The sequence below is a fragment of the Gadus chalcogrammus genome, chromosome 21 (genome assembly GCF_026213295.1).
Source record: "Gadus chalcogrammus isolate NIFS_2021 chromosome 21, NIFS_Gcha_1.0, whole genome shotgun sequence".
NCBI classification, from domain to species: domain Eukaryota; kingdom Metazoa; phylum Chordata; class Actinopteri; order Gadiformes; family Gadidae; genus Gadus; species Gadus chalcogrammus.
Genome location: NC_079432.1, coordinates 10,200,650 through 10,228,298, shown reverse-complemented (window position 1 = coordinate 10,228,298; position 27,649 = coordinate 10,200,650). Strand labels below are relative to the sequence as shown.

The 27,649-nt window shown below is 41.5% G+C and overlaps 2 protein-coding genes and 1 long non-coding RNA gene across 9 annotated transcripts; 2 read left to right on the top strand and 1 right to left on the bottom strand.

Moving 5' to 3' along the window:
* The first annotated feature begins 1,152 nt into the window (after positions 1-1,152).
* On the top strand, positions 1,153-6,802 carry LOC130374599 (uncharacterized). The gene is made up of 10 exons (XM_056581465.1): positions 1,153-1,277; positions 1,424-1,759; positions 2,169-2,204; positions 2,597-2,668; positions 2,943-3,008; positions 3,884-3,985; positions 4,561-4,589; positions 4,910-4,975; positions 5,420-5,512; positions 6,002-6,802. Exons 1-10 carry the CDS (start codon positions 1,253-1,255, stop codon positions 6,128-6,130), a joined length of 954 nt encoding a protein of 317 aa, XP_056437440.1. The 5' UTR covers positions 1,153-1,252; the 3' UTR covers positions 6,131-6,802.
* LOC130374606 (uncharacterized) lies at positions 3,856-6,873 on the bottom strand. Its single transcript, XR_008893632.1, has 4 exons — positions 6,759-6,873; positions 6,040-6,137; positions 5,444-5,561; positions 3,856-3,968 (listed from the first exon to the last, which is right to left on the bottom strand). It is a non-coding gene; the product is annotated as an uncharacterized LOC130374606 (long non-coding RNA).
* Positions 6,874-11,816: 4,943 nt separating this feature from the next.
* On the top strand, positions 11,817-27,623 carry LOC130374597 (mucin-5AC). 7 transcript variants are annotated; one of them, XM_056581459.1, is made up of 11 exons: positions 11,817-11,897; positions 12,080-12,373; positions 12,892-12,927; positions 19,040-19,111; positions 19,388-19,453; positions 20,661-20,723; positions 24,101-24,220; positions 24,322-24,353; positions 25,292-25,345; positions 25,625-25,714; positions 26,536-27,498. In XM_056581459.1, the coding sequence occupies exons 1-11, from the start codon at positions 11,873-11,875 to the stop codon at positions 26,653-26,655; spliced, it is 972 nt and encodes a 323-aa protein (XP_056437434.1). In that variant the 5' UTR covers positions 11,817-11,872; the 3' UTR covers positions 26,656-27,498. The 7 variants fall into 7 exon arrangements, with proteins under 7 accessions (XP_056437434.1, XP_056437432.1, XP_056437433.1 ...); XM_056581457.1 differs by lacking the exon at positions 11,817-11,897 and having other exon boundaries at positions 11,946-12,373; positions 26,536-27,499; XM_056581458.1 differs by lacking the exon at positions 11,817-11,897 and having other exon boundaries at positions 11,946-12,373; positions 19,061-19,111.
* Positions 27,624-27,649: the final 26 nt, after the last annotated feature.

Sequence of the window (27,649 nt, the reverse complement as noted above, 5' to 3'; positions counted from 1 at the left end):
AGACCTGTTGGTCTGAGGGGGATCTCTCTCACTAACAGTGGGGGTCAGAGACCGGTCTCTGGCAGGGAGGGGGAAACAGCATGAGACGAAACCATATCTGTTTAAGATTATTACAATCAACATTCCTCCATTTTCCTTCGTTCCTCCATTCCTCTGTTTGAGACTTCTAGGTCTCATCAATCCAATGAGTGCAATCCTCAACAAAAGACGGTTCTCTACTCAAGCAGTAAAAGGCGGGCCGAGTCGAGGCGAGTTGAGCTGGTACTGTCGGTGGAGAAGGGGCTTAGTCACTAGCTGGCTAGGACTGGATGCACCTAGAAAATACAGAACTAGAAGTAACAGATTTAAATTGTGTGCTACAGAATCCAGGAATAGATAACAATAAAACCTGAGACTAGAGACATCAATTCCACTGGACCAATAGAAAACAATAATAACCAACCTACTTGATGTGGACTATGATTTCTTTTAAGTGGATCTTCTCTGTATCTTTTTGAATTGCTCTAATAAGGTACTCCCATGTTTTAGCTTAGTTTTAAATATAACTATATCTTATTTATACCTATTTTTTATGGTTTCTTTGTTTAATGTATTTTTTATATCTTATTTGTTTTGTTATTTTACTGCAATTTTTTTTACTCTTCTTTTAATTTTTAATACTTCCGTGTGTGTTTCCCCTTTATTCCAGACAAAACATATTCAGTCCTACTTATGTTTAATACAGATGCTTTCTGCATCAACAGTTTTTTGTGGGACTATTTGAGATGACCAATAGAAACTTATATTTTCTCTTCGACATTTCAAACACAATGAACATAATACAATAGGCCTTCTCCTCACCATTTTGCTTTATGCTATCATTTGGTCATGAAATTGAACTGATATTAAAATAATAGAAGATACAACTCAATGGTTTGAGATCAGAGGCAAAGTGTTTCACATGTGGGCTACTTCCTATGCTACTTAGTGCTAGGAAAGGATAACCATCGTATTGTCCTATCACGGATGACATGTCATTACAAGCAAATAGGAAATGTTATGACATGCCCAATGAGTTTATCTTCAGAATGTACTTTATGATCTGTTTCAACAGTCCATGTCTATACTAGATAATCTTTCATGTGAAAAAGAGCAGAGTAAAGTGTTGGAGGTTTGAGGAAGTGAAGGAACACTCGCTATAAGAAGCCTTGCTCTCCACAGTGAGCAGTAGTTTGAGCTATCAGACAGACAGACCGACAGACAGACAGTAGATATGGTTCCTTCTCCGTCATGCAGAGGTAAGGACAACTTAAAATAGCCAAGATAATAAAAACGAGTGAAGTTATCAGTGGGTGTTTGTGTTACATGGTCTTAAAGTTATTTATTCAAATCAAAAGGTGTATAGTCCTCTAAACATTACATAACTGATTGTTCTCTCTCACAGATACTTCAATCAATGACGAATGTTACAAACCGACCTCCTCTGATCATGGAAGAACAGAGTTAGTAGCTGGAGATTGTATTTCTCTATCATGCGGGGCTCTGAGTGACTGTTCCAATATTACCTGGTTGTTCAGTTACAACTCTACAATGACTGTAAAATTGGTTGACAAAGGGAAGGTTAGGTCTGAATACAAGAAAGAAAGAGTATGCATCACAAAGGAGTGTTCTCTGGAGGTAAAGAAGATGCGAAAGGAAGATGAAGGTCCTTACACCTGCAGATCCATCCTATCATCAGGAGGATACGTTGATCATCTACGATATGATCTAAAACTAATCAGTGAGTATTTATATTTTTATGTACTCTCCTAAATTAACACTTTTGGGTTAAAAAACTTTGCGAAAAATATGACGTGTGTAGTGTTTCAATTATTCATATTTGAATATAGTTTCATGGATCCTCTTATTGAGTAATGATTTAACAGTTTAAATAGATGTCTTTATTACTGTAGACATTTTCTTACATTCATTTGTTAGTAAAATATCTGGCCCAGGCCACAGACACACCAGCAGAACAAAACCCTCCACCCTGTTATAAAACGATATATTTGAAGCTGGTGTAGTTGTTGTAAAGAGTGATCAAGATAGTTTCTAATACAGTATGACTGTAGACAATTTCTCATATATGTATGTTTAGTAATTCTATGTTGGTCTTTGTTCTGTCTTTGCTTTTAATCCACATGGAGCAGCAAGCACACACAGACCAACCACAACCAAAGTGAAAGGTATTTTATCTCTTATCTTGTGGAGCCATGTTTCAAATGGTGTCTTTATCCATCATGTAACTCTGTGGACTTGGTAGTGGATGAATCAATGAATGCATGCCAGCATTAAGAACATGATCATCTCTGACATTATCACCACCAAATATGATGAGAACATCCCAAAATCGTCAGTTATAACTATAGACATATCTTATTTTTTGTTGATTTGTTTGTTTGTTTAGTTACATTTTAGACATAAACTTCATTTATAAATCAGAAAGAAATCTGTCCCACACACACAATCAGCAGGAAAAAACTCTCATCCCTTGTCTCAAATGGTATTTTTAAGCATATTTCTTGGAAAGAGTTATTGTGATGGTTTACTTATTCCATGTTTCTCTTTGTTTTGTCAGTGTTTTTGACACATGGCGTAGCAAACACAGCTTGCACAAGCACATCCAAACCAACGACTACACCATTGAAAGGTAATTCATCTCTATCTTGTGGATCCATGTTTCAAAATGGTGTCTTTATCCATCATGTAGCTCTGAGTACTTGGTAGTGGAGGTACGAGTGGCCTACCGTGAGGAACCTGTTAAACCTCTGACATCTCCACTAAAGTATGATGAAACAATCACACATTCTGTTATAACTGTAAACCTTGATAAAACTCAACGCTTGTCTAAAATGATATTTTAAAGCATATTTGTTATAAGGAGTGAGTAATGTTCCTCTTTTCCATTGATTTTAATCCACAAGGAGCAGCCAGCAGCAGCCCAGCAGCAAGGCCCTCAACATCAACACCAACCACACACACACTGAACGGTATTCCATCACTGTCATGGTTTAAAATGGTGTGTTTCTATCTATCCCTGTTACTCTGTGGACTTGGAGCATCAAGTTATGTCTTAGCTATCTAACTTCTCCACAACTAACACTAATAAATCATCACACTTCCTCCTTCTGTTTCACAGAAACACAGAGCTGGTCAGAGATGTACTTTATTAACCACAACAACATGTCTGCAGGGGCATGAGTCAGGCTGGATACACACTCAACCAAGCGATGGTTGAGTGTGCTATCGTTTTGTTTTAGTTAAGAGGTTTAAGTTATAAGAGTTAAGCTTGAGACAAAACCAAGATCATTTCAGCAGGTGAAGTAGCAGGTGACACTACTGACCCAGGTATGTGTTCTAACAATCTGACTCTCACTGCATCACCAACAAAGGTTTTCCCACGTTTTTCCGCATTCAAAAATACTTGCCCTTGCACAAAATCGAATTGAAATTCTGTTTGTGTGTGGCCAGACATAGAGCCACTAACCACAGCAAAGAATAAGTACAAGTGTTTAGTTGAGCTGAGTTGCCTCAGTCCAGATGTCCAACAGTGAGTTCAGACACATGTCACTATGGAGCAGGTAGGGGTTAGGGGCAGCTCACTCATGGACGCCATGACAGTCAGGCTGCAGAGTGTGGACATTGGGGTTGGAACCCAGAACCTCTTATCTTGGAGTCAACACCTTAGGTAGACCATCCTACCCTCTTTCATCCTATCATTTATATAGAAAGTCTGTCAAGTTCTCTGTGGTTCCAGACATAACCCCATGTTGGTTGTTATAATGGTAAAGGGCCTCCATCACCCTCTGTAACCACCCAAGGCGTTGTACCATCAGCTCATGGAGGTCGGTGTGATCTCTTGCAGCTCCTACAGCGGGGGTCCTGCTGCGGGTCCTGGTGCTGCTGGGCTTCTCCGTCCTGACCCTGGTGGTTCTGCTCCGCCTCATTGGCTGGTGGAGAACCAGAGGTGAGGAGAGAGAGAGAGGGGGGTGGGGGGGGAGAGAGAGAGAGAGAGAGAGAGAGAGAGAGAGAGAGAGAGAGAGAGAAGGGGGGGGAGAAAGAGAGAGAGAGAGATATCGAGAGAGAGAGGGGGGGGAGAAAGAGAGAGGGGAGGGGGGGAGAGTGAGAGGGGAGAGAAAGAGAGAGACAGACAGAGACAGAGAGAGAGAGACAGAGAGAGGGGGGGGGGGAGAGAGGGGGAGAGAGAGACAGAGAGAGAGAGAGAGGGGGGGGAGAGAGAGAGAGGCTAACTCAAGCCTAAATTTGTCTTGAAGAGTTTTTATTTAGTGAACAACATTAAACAAAAAAGCAGCACCTATTTCTATGTTGTGCCATTTTCCTCGTCCTCCAGAAGGCTTAAAGTCTAGTCCTTGGGGTTAGGGGGTGTCTTATATAGTGTGGGTCTCTGAAGACCTTTGGGACTTTAACTGAGTTATGGCCTTTACTAATAGTCTTTACTCAACTTAACTTGTGGTCATGTCTCCATCTTCACATCTGTTTATGTCGCCATGGAAACACTGACTGTGGCTTTCTCTCCACCAGGTAACAGGACGGCAACAGAAGAGTGCATTGTGAGTTAAAGACCAAAGAGGATGAATTACAGTAACGTGTGTACAGTAAGGTTGTGTTCGTGGCCAGGTTGACTTGTTCTCTATTTACTGTGTTGCTCAACAAGTGGAGAATATGACAACAATCCACACTAAGCAGGTCAATGTTAACAGAGGCTGCTTCCATTTTAACTACATATTAGTAATAATAACATTTAAAATGTTGTAGTAAAGGAGGGTGGGGTGTTTAATGAGGCTTAGCAATATAAAGTGTCGGTCCCTTTGGAGGGCGGTGGCTGCTAGAGGGATGTGAGCAGCAGTAACTGATGACTGTGTTGGTGCAGGGTCTGAACTCTGCCAGCGACGCCCCGCCAGCCAGAGAACGCCTCGGCCCAGGGGCCAGTGACCAGGTGAGACTCCTTCACCCATTCATCACACACACACACACACACCCATTCAACACACACACCCATTCAACACACACACACACACACACACACACACACTCCGTCGTGTAATTGTCCCATTGAATACATCTCACACGCAATGTGATGCAATTAATGTTATACCCTCTGTCTATTTTTCCATAGTTTTTATTGTTGAGTTTTTTATTCTAATTTCTGTACTTTCTGCTGAGTCTCCCTTATTTCCCACCTTGGATTAATGAAGTACACTTTATCTTCTCTTATGTTAATGTGCACCAGCAACACACATTAATTACCCTAATTTTATTGTGTGTATAAGATCTATTTTCTGTATATCTTTCTGTTTTATTATTCTTATTTAAAGGTTTTGTCTCTAGTTCCTCCCCTGTGGGATTAAAGGGGTTCATCTTCTCTCATGTGAATGTGTAGCAGCAGCACACTGTGGAGATGGACCTGGACTGGGCTCCCAGGGGCCCCTCTGTGGTCCAGCGTGGTGGGCAGAGGGCAGTAGGCTCAGCACAGGTAAACATTATAGACTCAGCCACGCCCACCTCACAGGTCTCACATGGACCTGAGACACAGAGAAGGTTGGGGGGAGTCAACAGAGCAACATTTAAAAGGTTTACGTTTCAATCTGAATCTCCATGAAATGTTCCTGGCTTGGCTTCTCTACTAAAATATAATTTTCCATATCATGAAATGTGTAAATTGGTGAATAAATGTTATGGGTACAAGACTGTGTCACACCAGTCAATTTTCGTAAAGTATGGCTCAAAGAGGGAGCAGAAAGCAGCGGGAGTAGCTTTGAGGACAGTGTTTGAGCGACTGTTTTCTTGTGTGGATAATAGCCTACTATAGGCTGTTTATGTCTGTTGAATTCTCTGTTGGTACACAGTTTTACCAACATTTATTAAACAAATGAGGAAATACGTTGTAAAAAGGACAAACCCTGCAAGGGACATTTCATGGAGATTCAGATTTAATTAAAAATATATATTTTGGTTCTTACAGGACCAAGAGGATCCTGGTGAACTTAGCGATGTGGCTACCTATGAAAACCTGAGGGCCCCTCCGAGATGTGCTGGGGACACTGCAGACACGGGCGTCCATTTTGTCACCGTCCACCAACTGTCAAAATGACAAACGTCTGGACAACACGTGATGAAGCAGTTGGAAGCGGTCGGAGCTAGCTTGTTGTTGTATTCAGAGAATCAGATGCATTATAACCGACTGAACAAACTTTGTTTCCCTTGGTCCTTAAACAAGCATTTAGGCCTACACAACAAGCAGTAGGTCTACACTTGGTAGTCCTTAACACCAGTTGGGCTGTACATGCATGAGATGACATTTATACTCAACGAAAATAATGAAATGAATACAAAATCCATGAAGCAATAATTGCTGAATGCGTTCTCATAAATGTAAGTGATGGGAACATGTTTTTCAAATGAGTTGATATGTTGTCCTTGACAGGACGCCAGAGACCAAACAAAAGATATGAAAAATAATAAACGGACCAATGAACACAAAAGTATTTAGCCAACATTATTGGTGAGGTTAATTATATAATACGACTATTTTAAAGCTCTTTTATTTACATTTTTTCTTGTTCTACCAAACACCATATTCTGTTATGCGTTAGACATATAGGCTACAAATGTAAATGAGATGTACTTTCAACTGTGCAATAAAAAAATTCTGATTTCTCCATTTTTCGTTTTAAGTTCATAATGAGATTTAACAGAAATATAAAAGCTTGTGATCTTACATTTTGGTCAAGCATGGATGAGGAGAGCCAAATATAATTGACAGAAAGAGGCAAACCAGTTTGTGGGTGCAGGCAGGCAGGTAGGACCCAGATGCAAACGGGTAACGAAAACTGCACTTTATTTCCACCAAAAGGCTAAGGCAAGGAGCAAGGGAACACAGGTAACTACAGAGAACACGCAGGACAAACAAACCACAATGACAGCACCAGGAACAAAGGAAAGACAAGGGCTTAAGTAACAAACACAAGACACGCAACGAGGAACAGCTGAGACACATTAGGGGAGGGAGCAGTAATCAACACAGGAGGGAAACACAGGGAAACACACCAAAACACGACACAGACCATGACAAAACCATTGCTTTCAGATCAAAGATAAAGTGTTTGACATGTAAGCTATTTCTTATGCTATTAAGCACTATAAGCGAACCATAGATCTTGGATTGTTATAATCTAAGATGAAGTGGTAACCGAGTATAGGCCAACTGATTTTTCCTCTTCAGTTCAATAAAATTAGACTTTTAAAACATTGTCAATTATGCACCCAGCAAACAAAGCATCGAAAACATTATGCATCTTCTATTTCATTGATCACATGTCACTACAAACTACTCAGAAATGTTGTTATGTAACCAAATAAGTCCATCTGCACAGTGGACAATCAGTGGAGTGTATGAATTCTCAAAGTACTAAATTGTAAATCATGAAACTTGCATTTAGTGCTGCAATTCGTTTTTGCAGCATTTTTTAAGTGGTTAGGAGGTTTTAGTTATTATATTTCAATTAGAATCAAAATTGAGTAAATAGTGACTAAGTGAAGTGTGACACTGTAGGAACGTGAGTCTGGGTGCCTGGGTGCTCATTTCATCCTCATGACACAAAATGTAATATTTTATATTTATGTCTGTTTGTGTTACTCGTTGAACTTTTGTAGTGTTCATAGTGGTCACTTGAATGTGTGTTCATAATCGAACGATGTCTGACACCAAAGTATTTGCAAGAGCGTTTTCAGCACACAATTATATACTTCCTCTAATGCTGAGACAGAGAGGATTGGTTCAATGGTGCCAATGCACGGACCACAGCAGCGCCTCTACGGCTGTGTTGAGAGGCCGGATCTGCTGCATCATTTCTAAACGCCACATAGCTTCAACCATATTACTCTTTAGTCATTCTAGCAGCTGCCTTTATCCAAAGTGAGGAGGAGTGAATTCAGATACATTAATAAGGAGCAGGTAGGGATATACGCTTTGTGCAGTTTGACATTGGACCCTTTTGCCCAGAACCTAGTCTAGCGATTAGGACACCATATCACAGACTATCTTGTAATCTAGCTTCCTATTATTTATCTATAGAAATTGTTCTTTTCATTTTTTCCATAAATTAGATAAAGCCAATTTTTATGATGCTTTCCGAATCTACGGCTGCTCAAGGTGCTTCACAATGGGACCACATTCAGCCGCTCATACATTCATGTAAACCATCAAGGGAACAGCCAGCTTGTCATGGAGCAGTTAGGGTTGGGTCAGGGGTCTTGCTCAGGGAGACCTCATCACTGAGCCTGGAGGAGCAGGGGCTCCAACCAGCAACCTTCCAGTCTCCATAGGACCTGCTCCACCTCCTGAGCTGCTGCCGCCCTCGAATGAAACTCTTAACCTAAACTCTTCCTGTGTTGCAGCTGGGCTGCTACAGAACCACTGTCCCAGGGCTAGGACTCCTAACTCCTAGAGTTAGGAGTCTCAGATGAGTATGTGATGAAACAAAGCCAGCAGGAGCAGCCAGCAGTAGAATTTAGAATAGAAAACGGTCAATTATCAATGTTTACCTTCAGGTGTAAACTTATTTTTTTGGTCCATAATTGATGAATGTTTGCTCACATGAGGGAAAGGGAATCAGCATTAATTTCTGGTAATTACAAATTTCCAAAGTTTATTAAAGTTAATCATAAATTAAACAAATTCCACGTCTGGTATTGATAAAGTAGTCTACTAAAGCATTTCTTATGAAAAGGCTAATATTTAGACAGCCTTTAGAGGACGCCATAGATTAAATTAATGGGAATGGGAAAATGTAGGCCTAAAACTGTTTTTATTAAACATCCATGGCTACAGTGAGACCGTATTAAAAGGAATGTTAAGTTTACAGTGTGTAAATGTGATTTAAGTGAGGGGTGTGAATCTGAGGTTTTAGCTCATGCTTTTTGCCACAGCAACACGTCTGCAAATGCAACGGCTGTGAGATATCGAATCTGCATCATTTCTAAAGGACATGAACGTACACAGGTTCATAAATGTGAAAACGTGGGGTTCAAATTTGGGTCAACCTCTATAAAAACTAGGATAATTTTCTGTATTCTATCATCAAATATTGTGCGTGTGTCTGTTTAACCTTTAGACTTTTCTATGGTTTTCAGCATGGTCTACCCATGTAGGTTCTTAATTCATCTGAGATCCTGCCGACTGAACGAGAGGAAGGTAACCTCTCCCTGTGTTCAGGTGGACCTATAGACCCAGGGTTAGCAGCAGGGGTAGCGCTGGGTACAGCGGTCCTGTTGATCGTGGGCCTGGTTCTCCTCATTCGCTGGCTCAGAAGGAGAGGTGAGAGGAGACCAGTGACACCATCGTGTTGTCACGTCTACATCTGTCTACACACCATTTATATCACCATGGAAACGTTCACTGTGGCTTTCTCTTCACAGGAAACAAGAGGCCAAAGGACACCACAACCACTGTGAGTTTAAAAAACAAAACTTAAACTATTTGGTTGAATAAGAAATAGCATCAAAGCCATCTAGCTCAATATTAGTAGAGGGGCATTCCGTGGTTATAATGCTACACAACGTAGCATTATAACTGAAGGGGGCCACAGGCATGAGTGTTAATAATCTCGCTGACCGCGAGATACAAGAATAAAAAGACTCCCCCTAACTTTTTGACATATGAAGGTCTGCAGCGTGGGAAACGCTGACCAAACAACACATCTGCAGCACGGCTGTGTTGAGATGAAGAATCGGAATCATTTCTAAAAGGACATGAACATCCTTTTCAGTCATTTAAACAGCTGTTTCAATCCAAAGCGACTAAGATAATTAAGGGGTAGGTAGGGATATTGGCATCTTGTAGTTAGGTATTGGGGTTAAAATCCAGAAGCTTTTGGCTTGAAGTCACTATATTCACTAGACTATCTTGCAGGCCTATTCTATCATCGTAGTTATAAAGAAAGTCTGCTTATAACAAAATAATAATGCTAACAAATAGCATTATTACAACAATACAGTTTACAACAGCATCATTACTGCATTATAGCGTCAGTTATAACCACTGGGTTGTGTAAACCAGGGTGTTCAGCCTCTGGGTCGGTCCCCACTTGGGGTCGCTTGATATGGAAATGGTGTTGCCTTATGACTTACATTTAATGCATTTTTTATAATACAATAAGAAAAATACACACCATACATGGGTTCTGGGGGGGAGTTATGGCATGACATAAAGACACAGCATATATTAATTAAAAGGGGGTGAAAGTAATTTAATTGAGCATAATACAATAACTATGGAACATGAATCGAATGCGTCTAACTCCTCAACTCCTGACCGTGTCACAGCATCTCAGTGTGGACGGAGATCAGGGCGGAGGTCCAACATACGCCTCTATTGTCCAGCCTGAGGGACAGAGGAGCGTGGCTACAGCACAGGTAAACTGTCTCCTAGTGGAAGCACACCACAAGAAGTCAATAATATTAGCAGCTGTATTGAATGTCGCAGCTTCCATGTTGTCGTGATATATCGTGTCAAGGCTCTTACACCACCTGGCTCTCGTACCTCGTCACAGCAGCGTCAAAGCACAGATCATCATGTCATGGTGTGGGATACCATGGAATGCATCATATCACAACATGGCATATCACAGTTGTTCCATGTCATGATATAACGTGTCACCACATTCTGTTTCACGTCCTTCCATGTCACCCTATAGGTTGAGGACGATTCCAGCGATGCAGTGACCTACTCCTCAGTGAGGGCCTCTCCCAGACGTGGAGAGAAGGCTGGTGATGTGGACGTATCTACGCCACCGTCAACAAACGGGCAAAATAACAAAACTTCTTCAGCTGAGTATGTGTTAAAACAAAGACAGCAGCAGAAATGATGAATATATAAAAAGATAAAAAACTCTTATTGTCAATAATTTACCTTCCGGTGGAAACACATTGTTTTATCAATAATTGCTGAATGCTCTTTCACATGAGGGTAATCAGAGGGAAAAGTGATTTACAATTAATTACTAATTACAAATTACAAAATTTTATTAAATTGAATCATAAATTGCAAATATTTCCCGTCTCGTCTCGATGAAGGAGGCTGCTAGCGCATATCTTATGAAATTGCTAGTATTTAGACAGCCTTTAGAGGGCGCCATAGACTAAACTGATGGGGAATGTGAAAAAGTCGGCCTAGAACTGTTCTTATTAAACACCCCTCACAAGTGAGGGGTGCGAATCTGAGGTTTTAGCTCATGCTTTTTATATTTAAGTTGGGTTAGGGCATTATGTCGAGTGAGTATATATAAGTGTATTTGGTGAGCTTTATATTAAATATCTCTGTAAGGTAATGCCTGTGTGAACGTTGACTTGAGAAACCTGATTTCTGCTTCGGTTTGAGATGAGCAATTAAAAATATATAATTTCCTGTTGTTTACCTGTTTACACTTCCACATTTTAACAAAAGGAAAATAATACAATAGGCCTGCTCCTCACAATTTTGCATAATGTTCATGTTGTAAAATCATTTCAATCATTCACATGTATGCTTCTTCTTATGCGCTAGCAAAGGTAAACCATTGTATTTTTATATATCACTATATCACTGATTACACGTTATTACAAACAAATAGGAGATGTTATATATACCCAAATGCATCCATCTTCACAATTTACTGATATATTTTTAAAGTTCTTGTCTGTACCAGGTAATCTCTCATGTGAAAAAAGAGGAGAGTAAAGTGTTGGAGGTTTGAGGAAGTGAGAGAACACTCACTATAAGAAGCCTTGCTCTCCACATTGAGCAGTAGTTTGAGCTATCAGACAGGCAGAAAGACAGACATACTGACAGACAGATATGGTTGCTTCAACGTCATTCAAAGGTAAGGACTTTAAATAATAAAAACTAGCAAAGCTATCAGTGGGTGTTTGTGTTTGATGGCCTTAAAGTTATTTATTCAAATCAAAAGGTGTATAGTTTGTTAAACATTACATAACTGAATGTTCTCTCTCACAGATATCTTTCCAATCAATGACAAATGTAACAAAGTAACTTTCTCCTCAGATTATGGAAGAACAGAGTTCAGAGCTGGAGGTAGTGTCTCTCTATCATGCGGGGCTCAGAGTGACTGTTCCATTATTACCTGGCTGTTCAATTACAACAATCGAGACGCTGTAGAATTGGTTGTAGGACGGAAGGTTAAGTCTGAAGACAACAAAGAAAGACTACATGTTACAGAGGAGTGTTCTCTGGTGGTAAAGAAGTGGAGTAAGGAAGATGAAGGTGTTTACACCTGCAGAGGGTTCCCATCATCAGGAGGAGGCGTTGATCATACACGGCATGAAGTAAAACTAATAAGTGAGTATTTATATTATTAACACTTTTGGGTTAAAACACTTTGGGAAAAATATGACGTCTGTAGTGTTTCAATTATTCATATTTGAATATAGTGTTATGGATCCTCTTATTGCGATTTGAAAATCCTGTGTGACGATGAGATTAACTTCTAACAGTTTAAATAGATGTCTTTATTACTGTAGACGTTTTCTTACATTCATTGATTTGTTACATTTTTATAGTCTTCAGGTCTTATCTTCAGTTATTCATCAGTATAATATCTGGCCCACAGACAAACCAGCAGAACAAAACCCTCCACCCTGTTGCAAATGCATACATTTGAAGCTGGCGTAGTTTTTGTAAAGAGTGATTAAGATAGTTTCTAATACCGTATTTCTCTTTTCAATCCCATTGAATCTATCAGATATGATTGCAGACAATTTATTACATTATTTTATTCCTTAAATTCTCATATATTTATGTTTAGTAATTCCATGTTGCTCTATGTTCTGTCTTTGCTTTTAATCCACATGGAGCAGCAAGCACAAACAGACCAACCCCAACCACAGTGAAAGGTATTTTATCTCTTATCTTGTGGAGCCATGTTTCAAAATGGTGTCTTTATCTATCATGTAACTCTGAGGACTTGGTAGTGGATGAATCAATGAATGCATGCCAGCATTAGGAACATGATAATCTCTGACATTATCACCACCAAAGTATGAAGAGAACATCCCCAAATCGTCCAACCCGGTATCACGCGATTGCGTGCTCCTGCGCACAAACGTTAATCTATTGAAGCGTGTTCCCGAGCACCCGACTTTTTGCGTGTTACACAAAACGAAATGTAAACCAATGCATTCTGAATGGGAGTGTTCTAAGACAATTAACGTGCTCCACAAAACGGTACGAGAGAGAGAGAAAGAGAGAGCGGGAGGGACAGAGAGAGAGAGAGAGAGCGAGAGAGAGGCTTCAGAAAGGGTGTGCAGCAGATAATACAGTGCACCCTAGTTATGTTTATGCCAAAACCTATATATATAATTAGGCTGTGGAAATTGCAATAAGTTAAGAACACAACTTCGCACGTTGAGCACACAGCCGTGTGACTCGTTTATTTTGTAAAAAAGAAAACCGGAAAACAAAGCGTGCTGAAGGTAAACAAATCCAGCATGGTCTGTGACGTCATGAGACGCACGTAATCCTTAGGGACCGCGATCCCTGAACCACCAAGAACGTAAATGACATGCAGTAAACAACAACACAATTGAAAGAACAACACATAACGAAATACTGTAGGTGAATTATGTTACGGTCACTACAAGGCTATAATTATATTATTTAGCGTGTAATGAGACAATCTATAGCCAAATTGTCGAAGATGCCCGAGAATCTTCGGGGATATCAGCATGGGAAATCGGCGAATCAGACCCATGAAGGGGGGGGGGGGGGACACGTTAGTTGAAGGGGGGGGGGGGGGGGGGGGGGGGACACGTTTGTTGAGGGGGGGGAGACACGTTTGTAGGGGGGGGGCACGCTCGACAACGAGAGTTGGTTTTTATTGAACGCTCGACAACGAGAGTTGGTTTTTATTGAACGAGACTTCAACACGGAACAGCTGCACGAAACGATGGTCACGTCACTCTCGGTGACGGTGTCGACAATAATGAACACACGAACAATGTTAATAGAACAACACACAACCACATAACATCCCGAACCCATTAACCCCACTTAATCCTAACAACAAAACAAGTTAACAAAAGCCCCATTTGTCAACTGAGAACCCCAATTCCCAGAATCCCCCGCGGCTCCGGAACACGGCGTAGCTTATATTAATCTTCATTATATGAATGGCAAATGCAATATTTTAGGACAGATACACCATTAAACGCGTTTCTAATGACATTTCTAGCGAGAAATGTACATTTTCCTTACATAATCTTCAGTCAGTGAATGTGTATGATCTTTATTAATCTTTATTATCTGAATGGTAAATGCAATATTTTAGGACAGATACACCATTAAACGCGTTTCTAATGACTCTTCTAGCGACAAATGTACATTTTCCTTACATAATCTTCAGTCAGTGAATGTGTATGATCTTTATTCATCTTTATTATCTGAATGGGAAATGCAATATTTTAGGACCGATTCACCGTTAAACATGTTTCTAATAACATTTCTAGTGAGAAATATACTTTTTACTTGCATAATCTTCAGTCAGTGATTGTGTCTGATCTTTAGTTTTATAGTTATTAGGATTTGATCGGCTCGCTCGCATGTTTCAACGACGTCAGGTTGCTTTCGCTAAATTAGCAGCTCACGTGCTTCCTGCGTTTGTGTTATTAAACTGTTACTTTATGTAACTTTTAATGATATCATCTTGTTAGAAACACGTATATCTGAGAGCCAACCCAGTCGCCAAAAGCATACGTTGACAGTGTACTTTTCGTGAACACTGGATTACGTCGCATTTCAACATAAAATAGAGTGTTATACACACACACACACGCACGCACACGCACAGACACACACACACAAGCACACACACGCACGCACAGACACACAGACACACACACACGCACACACACACACACACACACACGCACACGGTGCATTTCGCTGCTAAAACAACAACAAAAAAATATTCCCTCAAATATTATTACTTTCAAAACGTTGGCCAAAATGGCCAATAATATCATTTTTTATTTGGGATGCTTCTAGGACATTTTGGGTGGATTTTGAACGGTATGTGGGGGGCACGTTTTTTGCAGGACCTGGCAACCCTGCGCTGTTGCCCGAGATCTGGATCCACCCCGGCGTGGTGCCGTCTCCTTTTGACCTTTTGACCCCAGACTTCTGGGGGAATAGCTGAATCAATTCATTAGTCAATCAGAAGCATGTAAATATCTTCCCGGTAGCGTAAGAGGACGAACAAGGTGTCCTTCAACATCTACGCTTCCAGGAGATTGCAACGGTGCCACACATGAGCATATTCGAACATGTTTAATGGTAGTAATTAGCTGTCGAAATTGGAGGCCTTAATCAATACTGAGCAGCTATTGATTTGCTTCCCGATAAAGATTTGTCACGAATGACATGTTATTTAGCATCTACACGTTGAGCTGAGTCCAATGACACCAAGAACGACACTCTAGCTAATGGTAACATGTGTTTTACATGGTACACCTAGGTCTAGGACATGATCTCGGTGTAGCAAGAGGCCGAGCTTGATCTCATTGGACTCAGCTGGTCATTATTGATAAAGGCCTCCAAAATCGACAGCTAATTACTACCCCGAAACATATTCAAATATGATCATGTGTGGCACTGTTGCAATCGTCTCGAAACGTAGATGTCAAAGGACACCTTGTTTGCTCTGTTGCACCACCGGGAAGATATTTTCATACTTCTAATGGATTGATTCATATTTTAAGGTTCTCGGAGTGAGACTTTAAGTGGCTGCAGCAGAAGTGTTGAGACGAAAGATGATATCAAGAGATTTATAGAATATTCCCATTCACATTATGATTCTTCGTCGTAACATCCGACCAAACATCCTTTACATTCACAGAGCGAAGATTATGAAAGTCCAGGCTCAGCAAGTGCTCCATCTCGTTGCACCTGCACCCAGCGGCTCGCTTGCAAGATTTTGGCCTGAAGTTCTTCCCAGACCAACACCCCAGCCATCTAACATGCATATCTGAGAATCAGGCCTCTCTTTAATAATGACAAAAAGTTATGAGAGAAACACACATTAACTTTTTGTTATCTCATAAGCGGCGTGGTGCCGGCTCCTTTTGACCTTTTGACCCCCGACTTCAAAAACGTGGCCACAGGCCAGCTGTGTCTACACACCTTTAGCCACAAATGTACACCTCCATCCCACAAAAAATGGGGACTAGAAACTAACCTCTGTCTTATGTACATTTACTGTACTGTTGGAGGTCACGCCCCTTTGCCGACCTTTTCGAGATAGCTAGGGATGCTAAAATGTTTACACACATTTCCCGGGGCCCCGTGTACGATATATCCGAGATTTTGAGTTCTAGCCCTTAGAGAAAAAAAGTTTTCCCAAATGGAGTGTTGGACAAAGCCCCTCAGAAGTGTAGCCTGCAAGACCTAATGGTTCAGAATGTGGTGGAAAAACAGTTTTTGAGATAGGAAGGTCCTACCACCCTGAAATTGTAATACCTTATTCTAGGGCCTAACTGGGACCTCCGCACCGAAACTTGGCCCGGTCGGACCCCGAGGGCAGGAAGGGGGGGCCTGCCCTCGGGGTCTGACCGGGCCAAGTCTCGGGCAGGAAGGAATGTGGTGGAAAAACAGTTTTTGAGATAGGAAGGTCCTACCGCCCTGAAATTTTAATACCTTATTCTAGGGCCTAACTGGGACCTCCGCACCGAAACTTGGCCCGGTCGGACCCCGAGGGCAGGAAGGGGGGGCCTGCCCTCGGGGTCTGACCGGGCCAAGTCTCGGGCAGGAAGGGCCCCCCCTTCCTGCCCTCGTTTTGAAAGTAATAATATTTGAGGGAATATTTTTTTGTTGTTGTTTTAGCAGCGAAATGCACCGTGTGCGTGTGTGTGTGTGTGTGTGTGTGTGTGTGTGTGTGTGTGTGTGTGTGTCTGTCTGTGTGTCTGTGCGTGCGTGTGTGTGCTTGTGTGTGCTTGTGTGTGTGTGTGTCTGTGCGTGTGCGTGCGTGTGTGTGTGTATAACACGCTATTTTATGTTGAAATGCGACGTAATCCAGTGTTCACGAAAAGTACACTGTCAACGTATGCTTTTGGCGACTGGGTTGGCTCTCAGATATACGTGTTTCTAACAAGATGATATCATTAAAAGTTACATAAAGTAACAGTTTAACAACACAAATGCAGGAAGCACGTGAGCTGCTAGTTTGGCGAAAGCAACCTGACGTCGTTGAAACATGCGAGCGAGCCGATCAAATCCTAATAACTATAAAACTAAAGATCAGACACAATCACTGACTGAAGATTATGCAAGTAAAAAGTATATTTCTCGCTAGAAATGTTATTAGAAACACGTTTAACGGTGAATCGGTCCTAAAATATTGCATTTCCCATTCAGATAATAAAGATTAATAAAGATCATACACATTCACTGACTGAAGATTATGTAAGGAAAATGTACATTTGTCGCTAGAAAAGTCATTAGAAACGCGTTTAATGGTGTATCTGTCCTAAAATATTGCATTTACCATTCAGATAATAAAGATTAATAAAGATCATACACATTCACTGACTGAAGATTATGTAAGGAAAATGTACATTTCTCGCTAGAAATGTCATTAGAAACGCGTTTAATGGTGTATCTGTCCTAAAATATTGCATTTCCCATTCAGATAATGAAGATTAATATAAGCTACGCCGTGTTCCGGAGCCGCGGGGGATTCTGGGAATTGGGGTTCTCAGTTGACAAATGGGGCTTTTGTTAACTTGTTTTGTTGTTAGGATTAAGTGGGGTTAATGGGTTCGGGATGTTATGTGGTTGTGTGTTGTTCTATTAACATTGTTCGTGTGTTCATTATTGTCGACACCGTCACCGAGAGTGACGTGACCATCGTTTCGTGCAGCTGTTCCGTGTTGAAGTCTCGTTCAATAAAAACCAACTCTCGTTGTCGAGCGTTCAATAAAAACCAACTCTCGTTGTCGAGCGTGCCCCCCCCCTACAAACGTGTCTCCCCCCCCTCAACAAACGTGTCCCCCCCCCCCCCCCCCCTTCAACTAACGTGTCCCCCCCCCCCCTTCATGGGTCTGATTCGCCGATTTCCCATGCTGATATCCCCGAAGATTCTCGGGCATCTTCGACAATTTGGCTATAGATTGTCTCATTACACGCTAAATAATATAATTATAGCCTTGTAGTGACCGTAACATAATTCACCTACAGTATTTCGTTATGTGTTGTTCTTTCAATTGTGTTGTTGTTTACTGCATGTCATTTACGTTCTTGGTGGTTCAGGGATCGCGGTCCCTAAGGATTACGTGCGTCTCATGACGTCACAGACCATGCTGGATTTGTTTACCTTCAGCACGCTTTGTTTTCCGGTATTCTTTTTTACAAAATAAACGAGTCACACGGCTGTGTGCTCAACGTGCGAAGTTGTGTTCTTAACTTATTGCAATTTCCACAGCCTAATTATATATATAGGTTTTGGCATAAACATATAGGGTGCACTGTGCTATCTGCGCACACCCTTTCTGAAGCCTCTCTCTCGCTCTCTCTCTCTCTCTCTGTCCCTCCCGCTCTCTCTTTCTCTCTCTCTCGTACCGTTTTGTGGAGCACGTTAATTGTCTTAGAACACTCCCATTCAGAATGCATTGGTTTACATTTCGTTTTGTGTAACACGCAAAAAGTCGGACAATCGTGCTCGGGAACACGCTTCAATAGATTAACGTTCGTGCGCAGGAGCACGCAATCGCGTGATACCGGGTTGAATCGTCAGTTATAACTGTAGACATATCTTATTTTTTGTTGTTTTGTTTGTTTGTTTAATTTCATTTCAGACTTAAGCTTCATTTATAAATCAGAAAAAAATCTGTCCCACACACACAATCAGCAGGAAAAAACTCTCATCCCTTGTCTCAAATGGGTTTTTTAAGCATATTTGTTGGAAAAAGTTATTGTGATGGTTTACTTATTCCATGTTTCTCTTTGTTTTGTCAGTGCCTTTGCCACATGGAGTAGCAAACACAACTTGCACAAGCACATCCAAACCAACCACTACACAAGTGAAAGGTAATTCATCTCTATCAAGTGGAGCATGTTTCAAAATGGTGTCTTTATCCATCATGTAACTCTGAGTACTTGGTACTGGAGGTACGAGTGGCCTACCGTGAGGAACCTGTAACATCTCTGACATCTCCACTAAAGTATGATGAAACAATCACACATTCTCCCGTTATAACTTTAAACCTTGATAAAACTCAACGCTAGTCTAAAATGATATTTTAAAGCATATTTGTTATAAGGAGTGAGTAATGTTCCTCTTTTCCATTGATTTTAATCCACAAGGAGCAGCCAGCAGCAGCCCAGCAGCAAGGCCCTCAACATCAACACCAACCACACACACACTGAACGGTATTCCATCACTGTCATGGTTTAAAATGGTGTGTTTCTATCTATCCCTGTTACTCTGTGGACTTGGAGCATCAAGTTATGGATTCTAACTATCTAACTTCACCACAACCAACACTAGTAAACCATCACACTTCCTACTCCTGTTTCTCCGAAACACAGAGCTGGCCAGAGATGTACTTTATTAACCACAACAACATGTCTGCAGGGGCATGAGTCAGGCTGGATACACACTCTGCATCAAGTGATGGCTGAGTTGATAAGTGTTTGTTATAGTTAAGAGGTTTTGAGTTATCATAGTTAAGCCAGAGACAAAACCAAATTCATTAACATGTGACACTACAGACCTGGGGATGTGTTCTAATAATCTCTCTCTGCATCACCGACAAAAGTTTTCCCACGTTCTTCTGCATGCAGAAATACTTTCCCTTGCACAAAACCAAATTGAATTTCTGTCCGTGTGTGACCAGACTTAGAGCCACTCACCACAGGAAAGCATATGAGCAAGTGTTGCAACAGAATCTGCATCATTTCTAAATGAGAGTTAACTAAATCTCTATTGAGTCACTTTAGCAGATGCCTTAGTCACGGTATATAAACAGTGAGTTCAGTCACATGTCATTAAGGAGCAGGTAGGGGTTAGGGGCAGCTCGCTCAAGGACCCCATGACAGTCAGGCTGTGTAGTGTGGACATTGGGGTTGGAACCCTGACGTAAATTATTTTAGTCTATGTTATTTCTGATGACATATGTCAAGCTAACAACAGTTATGAATGGTTTCTTCACCACATAATGGACAACACCACATAAGGTTTTAATGATTTTATAAATAAGTTAAATACAACAAACATGGCCTCTTTGCCATTTCCGTTTTAGCCCAGACAGACCAAAGGTTTACCTGGGTCAGTTAGAACATGTAGGCGTGGCCTATTTACTGCTCCGCCCACTCCCAATATAATGGTTTATTTACCTGTGTTCGGGAGATGCTTCATGAACCACCTCCAGAACACAAGCCCGTTTACCTTGTGTCTCTGTTAGAATAAACCACGTGTTGAACATTTACCACTCTCCTAGTCATACGACCATACCACAAAGGATCAAAACAGTTTTTCCTCAATAACCCACAACCAATTTAGTCAAACACCTTAACAAGTAGCTGACGACTTGTTCCATGTTTCTCTTTGTTCTGTCATTGATGTTTAATCCACAAGGAGCAGCCAGCAGCAGCACAACATCAAGGCCCCCAACAACACCAACACCACATACACCAAACGGTATTTCATCTCTATCTTGTGTTGTGTGTCAAAATGGTGTTCTTTCTTAATCTGTGGATTTAGGTCACGTATATCATCAACATATGTGTTATAACGGTCCGACCATCACCACAGCCAACCCTATGAAACCATCACACTTCCTACTTCAGTTTCACAGGAACATAGAGCTGGCCAGTGACGTAGGCCTGCTTCATTAACCACAACCATTGCAGCATGTCCGCAAACTAGTTTGGGTGGGATGTAGCCTGGGAACAAGACGGATCTGAGCTCATGTTCTATTTGCTATTCACATGTGCACAATTTTCATTTGTGAAAACCACAAGCACATCCCAACCAACCCCAACTACAGTGAAAGGTATTTCATCTCTATCTTGAGGAGCCATGTTTCAAAATGGTGTCTTTATCCATCATGTAACTCCGAGGACTTGGTAGTGGAGGTCAGTCAATTGGGTCACTTCCAGTTAGTGCTGCTATTTGTCTTGTGGTAGGCTATTATTTTGCGATTAAAAATAAGTGAGGCAGAATCTGCTTTAAAATACATGATTATCGTTTCAATGTTTATGAAATATTTTCCTATAGTAAGGAGATTTTTAGTTATTAGGCTATAGTTCAATTAGAAACCAAAGTGAGCTGTATATATTTACATCTATTGACTCATAGTGAACCGATGGCCACAGCCAGGGCCGACGGACTGCGGGGGAAAGTGGGGCAGTCCTGGGGGGGCCCAAGGCAGAGGGGGGGCCTATGGCAATAAAAAACAATTAAAAAAAAAGTTTTTTATTTCCTTCGAATTATCCACCAGCCCATAGTGTTAGGAGTCGCACACGGCCACGTTATAAGGAGTGAGTAATATAACATTAATTGACTTATATTTCCATGTACCTCTTTTCCGTTGATTTTAATCCACAAGGAGCAGCCAGCAGCAGCCCAGCAGCAAGGCCCTCAACACCAACACCAACCACACACACACTGAACGGTATTCTATCACTGTCATGGTTTAAAATGGTGTGTTTCTATCTATCCCTGTTACTCTGTGGACTTATAGCATCAAGTTATGGATTCTAACTATCTAACTTCACCACAACCAACACTAGTAACCCATCACACTTCCTACTTCTGTTTCACAGAAACACAGAGCTGGCCAGAGATGTACTTTATTAACCACAACAACATGTCTGCAGGGGCCTGAGTCAGGCTGGATACACACTCTGCATCAAGTGATGGCTGAGTTGATAAGTGTTTTGATATAGTTAAGAGGTTTTTAGTCATCATAGTTAAGCCAGAGACAAAACCAAATTTATTATCATGTGACACTACGGACCTGGGGATGTGTTCTAACAATCTCTCACTGCATCACCAACAAAAGTTTTCCCACGTTCTTCTGCATGCAAAAATACTTACAAAACCAAATTGAATTTCTGTCCGTGTGTGACCTGACTTAGAGCCACTCACCACAGGGAAGCATATGAGCAAGGGTTGCAAAAGAATCTGCATAATTTATAAATGAGAGTTAATGATATACATCTCTATTGAGTCACTTTAGCAGATGCTTTAGTCAAGGTGTACTAACAGTGAGTTCAGACACATGTCATTAAGGAGCAGGTAGGGGTTAGGGGCAGCTCGCTCAAGGACCCCATGACAGTCAGGCTGTGTAGTGTGGACATTGGGGTTGGAACCCTGGCGTAAATTATTTTAGTCTATGTTATTTCTGATGACATATGTCAAGCTAACAACAGTTAAGAATGGTTTCTTCACCAGATAATGGACAACACCATATAGGTTTTAATGATTTTATAGATAAGTTAAAGACTACAAACATGGCCACTTTGCCATTTCCGTTTAAGCCGAGGCAGACCAAAGGTTTACCTGGGTCAGTTAGAACATGTAGGCGTGGCCTATTTACCGCTCCGCCCACTCCCAATATAACTGTTTATTTACCTGTGTTCAGGAGATGCTTCATGAACCACTTCCAGAACACAAGCCTGTTTACCTTGTGTCTCTGTTAGAATAAACCACGTGTTGAACATTTACCACTCTCCTAGTCATACCTAGCACGAGACGACCATACCACAAAGGATCAAAATAGTTTTTCCTCAATAACCCACAACCAATTTATCTGGGAGTCAAACACCTCAACAAGTAGCTGACGACTTGTTCCATGTTTCTCTTTGTTCTGTCATTGATTTTAATCCACAAGGAGCAGCCAGCAGCAGCACAACATCAAGGCCCCCAACAACACCAACACCACATACACCCAACGGTATTTCATCTCTATCTTGTGTTGTGTTTCAAAATGGTGTTCATTCTTAATCTGTGGATTTAGGTCACGTAAATCATCAACATATGTGTTATAACGGTCCGACCATCACCACAGCCAACCCTATGAAATCATCACACTCCCTACTTCAGGTTCACAGGAACACAGTGCTGGCCAGTGACGTAGGCCTGCTTCATTAACCACAACCATTGCAGCATGTCTGCAAACTAGTTTGGGTGGGATGTAGCCTGGGAACAAGACGAATCTGAGCTCAGGTTTTATTTGCTATTCACATATGCACAATATGCATTTATGAAAACCACAAGCAGATCCCAACCAACCTCAACTACAGTGAAAGCTATTTCATCTCTATCTTGAGGAGCCATGTATCAAAATGGTTTCTTTATCCATCATGTAACTCTGAGGACTTGGTAGTGGAGGTCAGTCAATTGGGTCACTGCCAGTTAGTGCTGCTATTTGTCTTGTGGTAGGCTATTATTTTGCTGTTAAAAATAAGTGAGGCAGAATCTGCATTAAAATACATGATTATCGTTTCAATGGTTATGAAATATTTTCCTATAGTAAGGAGGTTTTTAGTTATTTGGCTATAGTTCAATTAGAAACCAAAGTGAGCTGTATATATTTACATCTATTGACTCATAGTGCCATAGGATGTGTGTTAATGATCTCACAACGTTTTCACAACTTCATCAGCACACAAAATACTTCCCCATACGCTGTGACAGAGATGAATGTCTGGCCGCATATGAACCGATGGCCACAGCAACACGTCTGCAAATGAAATGGCTGTGAGATATCGAATATGCATCTTTTCTAAAGGACATGAACATACACATCTTCACAAAAGTGAAAATGTGTTCACAAATGTGGGGTCAAAGTGGGGTTCAAACCCAGAACCTTTTGGCTGGGAGTCAACCTCTAAAACTAGGATAATATTCTGTGTTCTATCATCAAATCGTTTCTATAGTGTGTCGGTTTTAACCTTTAGTGATTTTCTATGGTTTCCAACATAGGTCTACACTGTACATATAGGTTTTTAATTCATCTGAGATCCTGCCGACTATGAACGAGAGGAAGGTAACCTCTTCCTGTGTTGCAGGTGGATCTCCTACAGAACCACCGTCCCGGGGGTTGTATATAGGAGTCGGGGTAGCGCTGGGTACAGCGGTCCTGTTGATCGTGGGCCTGGTTCTCCTCATTCGCTGGCTCAGAAGGAGAGGTGAGAGGAGACCAGTGACACCATCGGGTTGTCACGTCTACATCTGTCTACACACCGTTTAAATCACCATGGAAACGTTCACTGTGGCTTTCTCTTCACAGGAAACAAGAGGCCAAAGGACACCACAACCATTGTAAGTTTAAAAGACAAAACTTAAACTATTTGGTTGAATAAGAAATAGCATTAAAGCCATCTAGCTCAATGTTTGTAGGTGGGCGTTCCGTGGTTATAATGCTACACAACGTAGCATTATAACTCAAGGTGGCCACAGGCATGAGTGTTAATAATCAGACAGTCGCTGACCGCGAGATACAAAAATAAAAACGACTTCCCCTTACGCTTTGACATATGAAGGTCTGCGGCGTGGGAAACGCTGACCAAACAACACAACTGCAGCCCGGCTGTGTTGAGATGAAGAATCTGAATAATTTCTAAAGGACATGAACATACTTTTCAGTCATTCAAACAGCTGTTTCAATCCAAAGCGACTAAGATAATTAAGGGGTAGGTAGGGATATTGGCATCTTGTAATTAGGCATTGGGGTTAAAATCCAAAAGCTTTGGCTTGAAGTCACCATAATCACTAGACTATCTTGCAGGCCTATTCTATCATCCTAGTTATAAAGAAAGTCTGCTTATAACAAAATAATAATGCTAACAAGTAGCATTATTACAACAATACAGTTTACAACAGCATCATTACTGCAATATAGCTTCAGTTATAACCACTGGGTTGTATAAACCAGGGTTTTCAGCCTCTGGGTCGATCCCCACTTGGGGTCGCTTGATATGGAAATGGGGTTACCTTATGACTTATATTTAATACATTCTTTATAATAAAATAAGAAATATGCATACATAACCATAAGCAAACTGCTGCAAGGTTGAAAACTGGGTCTTCAATATCATGAACAGATGTTCATTGGGATAAACAATTAGCAGATGCATAAAATGTGTTGGGGTCACAAAATGGTTCTGATCTAAAAATGGGGTCATTGGGCAAAAGCTGTTGGGGACACCACCACTGGTGAGACCAGCTGATGAGTAACTGTGTTCCTGTACTGGGTGCAGGGTCTGAACTCTATCAGGGACACCCCACCAGTCATAGGAGGCCTTCATGACCAGGTGAGACTTATTCATCCATTCATCACACACACACACACACACACACACACACATAAACACACACACACACACACACACACACACACACACACACACACACACACACACACACACACACACACACACACACACACACACACACACACACACACGTCCTGAAGCAATTTATCCATGTAATTATGGCATGACATAATGAAAGTAATTGAATTGAGCATAATACAAAATCGATGGAACATGAATCTAATGTGTCTATCTCCACAACTCCTGACCGTGTCACAGCATCTCAGTGTGGACGGAGATCAGGGCGGAGGTCCAACATACGCCTCCATTGTCCTGCCTGAGGGACAGAGGAGCGTGGCTACAGCACAGGTAAACTGTCTCCTAGTGGAAGCATACCACAAGAGTCAATAATATTAGCAGCTGAATTAATGTCATTAGTTTAAAGTAGGCATTATCTTTTTGCCACATCATGTTACTACTCACATGTATGTTGCAGCATATGATATATACATAATCATATGCATAACTGTGTGACGGGAGCGCATATCGCATAACGCCACGACATATCACAGTGTATGGTGTCCATCTTATGTCATTGTATCACGACTCTCACGACATGTGACATGGTACTATGTGGTGACCGGTCACCAAATAGTACCATGTCACAGCACAGGCCATCATTGTCATGGTCCGCCCCTGGTTTTCCCATTCACCTGCCTGCCACCCTGATCTCTCCTAATTAACCCAACCTTCTTCCCCTGTGCTCCCCCTATATCAGTCCTCTCCTTCCAAACATTCCCTGCCAGATTGTCTCCAGAGTTTCTCAGAGCTTTCCCGCGACCTGACTCCAGATTCTTCTCCCATGCTGCCTGTTGCCGATCCCTGCCTGTCTGACTATCCTGCCTGCTGCCCAGCCCCTGTCGGTCTGTCTGCTTACCCATTCCCTATTCCTGGTCTGTCCATCTGCCCTCCCGTTGCTGACCTCTGCCTGCTGACTACCCTCTGCCTGACGATCCTGTCCCCAAATAAAGCCTTGTACTCATCCTGCGCCAGTCGTCTGTCTGTGCAATTGGGTTTTGCTAAACGCCCCCATTACAACCATGTCATAGTGTAGGATATATCAGTTATTCCATGCAATGATATAAGGCTTCACGACTTTCCATGTAACAGCATTCCATGCCAACCTATAGGTTGAGGACGATTCCAGCGATGCAGTAACCTACTCCTCAGTGAGGGCCTCTCCCAGATGTGGAGAGAAGGCTGGTGATGTGGACGTACACTACGCCACCGTCAACAAACGGGCAAAATAACAAAACATCTGTAGATGAGTACTTGATAAAACAGAGCCAACAACAACCGGCAGTAGCAATTAAGGTTGTATTCAAGTTTAGTATATTAATAGTAATCTTCAGAAAATAAATTGGATCAATAATTGCTGAATGAATTGCTGAATTTTCGTTTGAGAGAAGATAAGAGGGAAATGTAAACTGGAAAACCTACAATTCCTGAAGAAATTGTACTTATATTCCATTACATGCTTATGTGTGTCTATATTTGTGTGTTTATCTATGCGTACATTATGTTCCCGTATGTGTACGTATGTTTGTGAATGTATGAACTAGTTCAATGCTACCAGCAGTTTATCTCCGACCACTTTGTGAGCTCAGCTTGTCTCAGTTGTTAACACAGATGTCCTGTTGAAGGTTGTGTGCGATGTGTGCATTGGAAAATTCAAAAGTTTAATATCCTAAAAAGTATTGCCTGATTAGCTAGGGTGACCAGACGTCCTCTTTTTCCCGGACATGTCCTCTTTTCGAGACCTAAAAAATGCGTCCGGCAGGGATTCCAAAAACGTCCGGTATTTTGCCTCGTCGCAAAAAAAAAAATATATATATATTATTGTTATTATTATCTTTTTATTTTTTTTTGCCTCGTCGCATATTTGTGTTTCTGGGTCTTTCACATAACCTACAAGTTATTACCATTGTATATGTCCATGGTTATTACGGCCTTCCAAGTTCTGGAAATGGTATCTCCCTTACGTTCCACCTTCTTGCGCGAGCTGACTGTAGAGAGAGTCTGTCATTGGGCGACCGATCTCATGTGCTCGTTGAGAAGGTGCCGTGTATAGACGGAATTAAACCCCCACTGAAGTACGTAGGCCCCCCCCCCCCCCGTCAACAATCTTGCCCGGGGCGCAATTGGACCTAGGATCGCCACTGTCTGCAGCCATGCCTAAACGTAAATGTAAGTTCACGGACGAACTAAAGAAAAAATACCCATGTTTTCGCCCCCCCCCCCCCC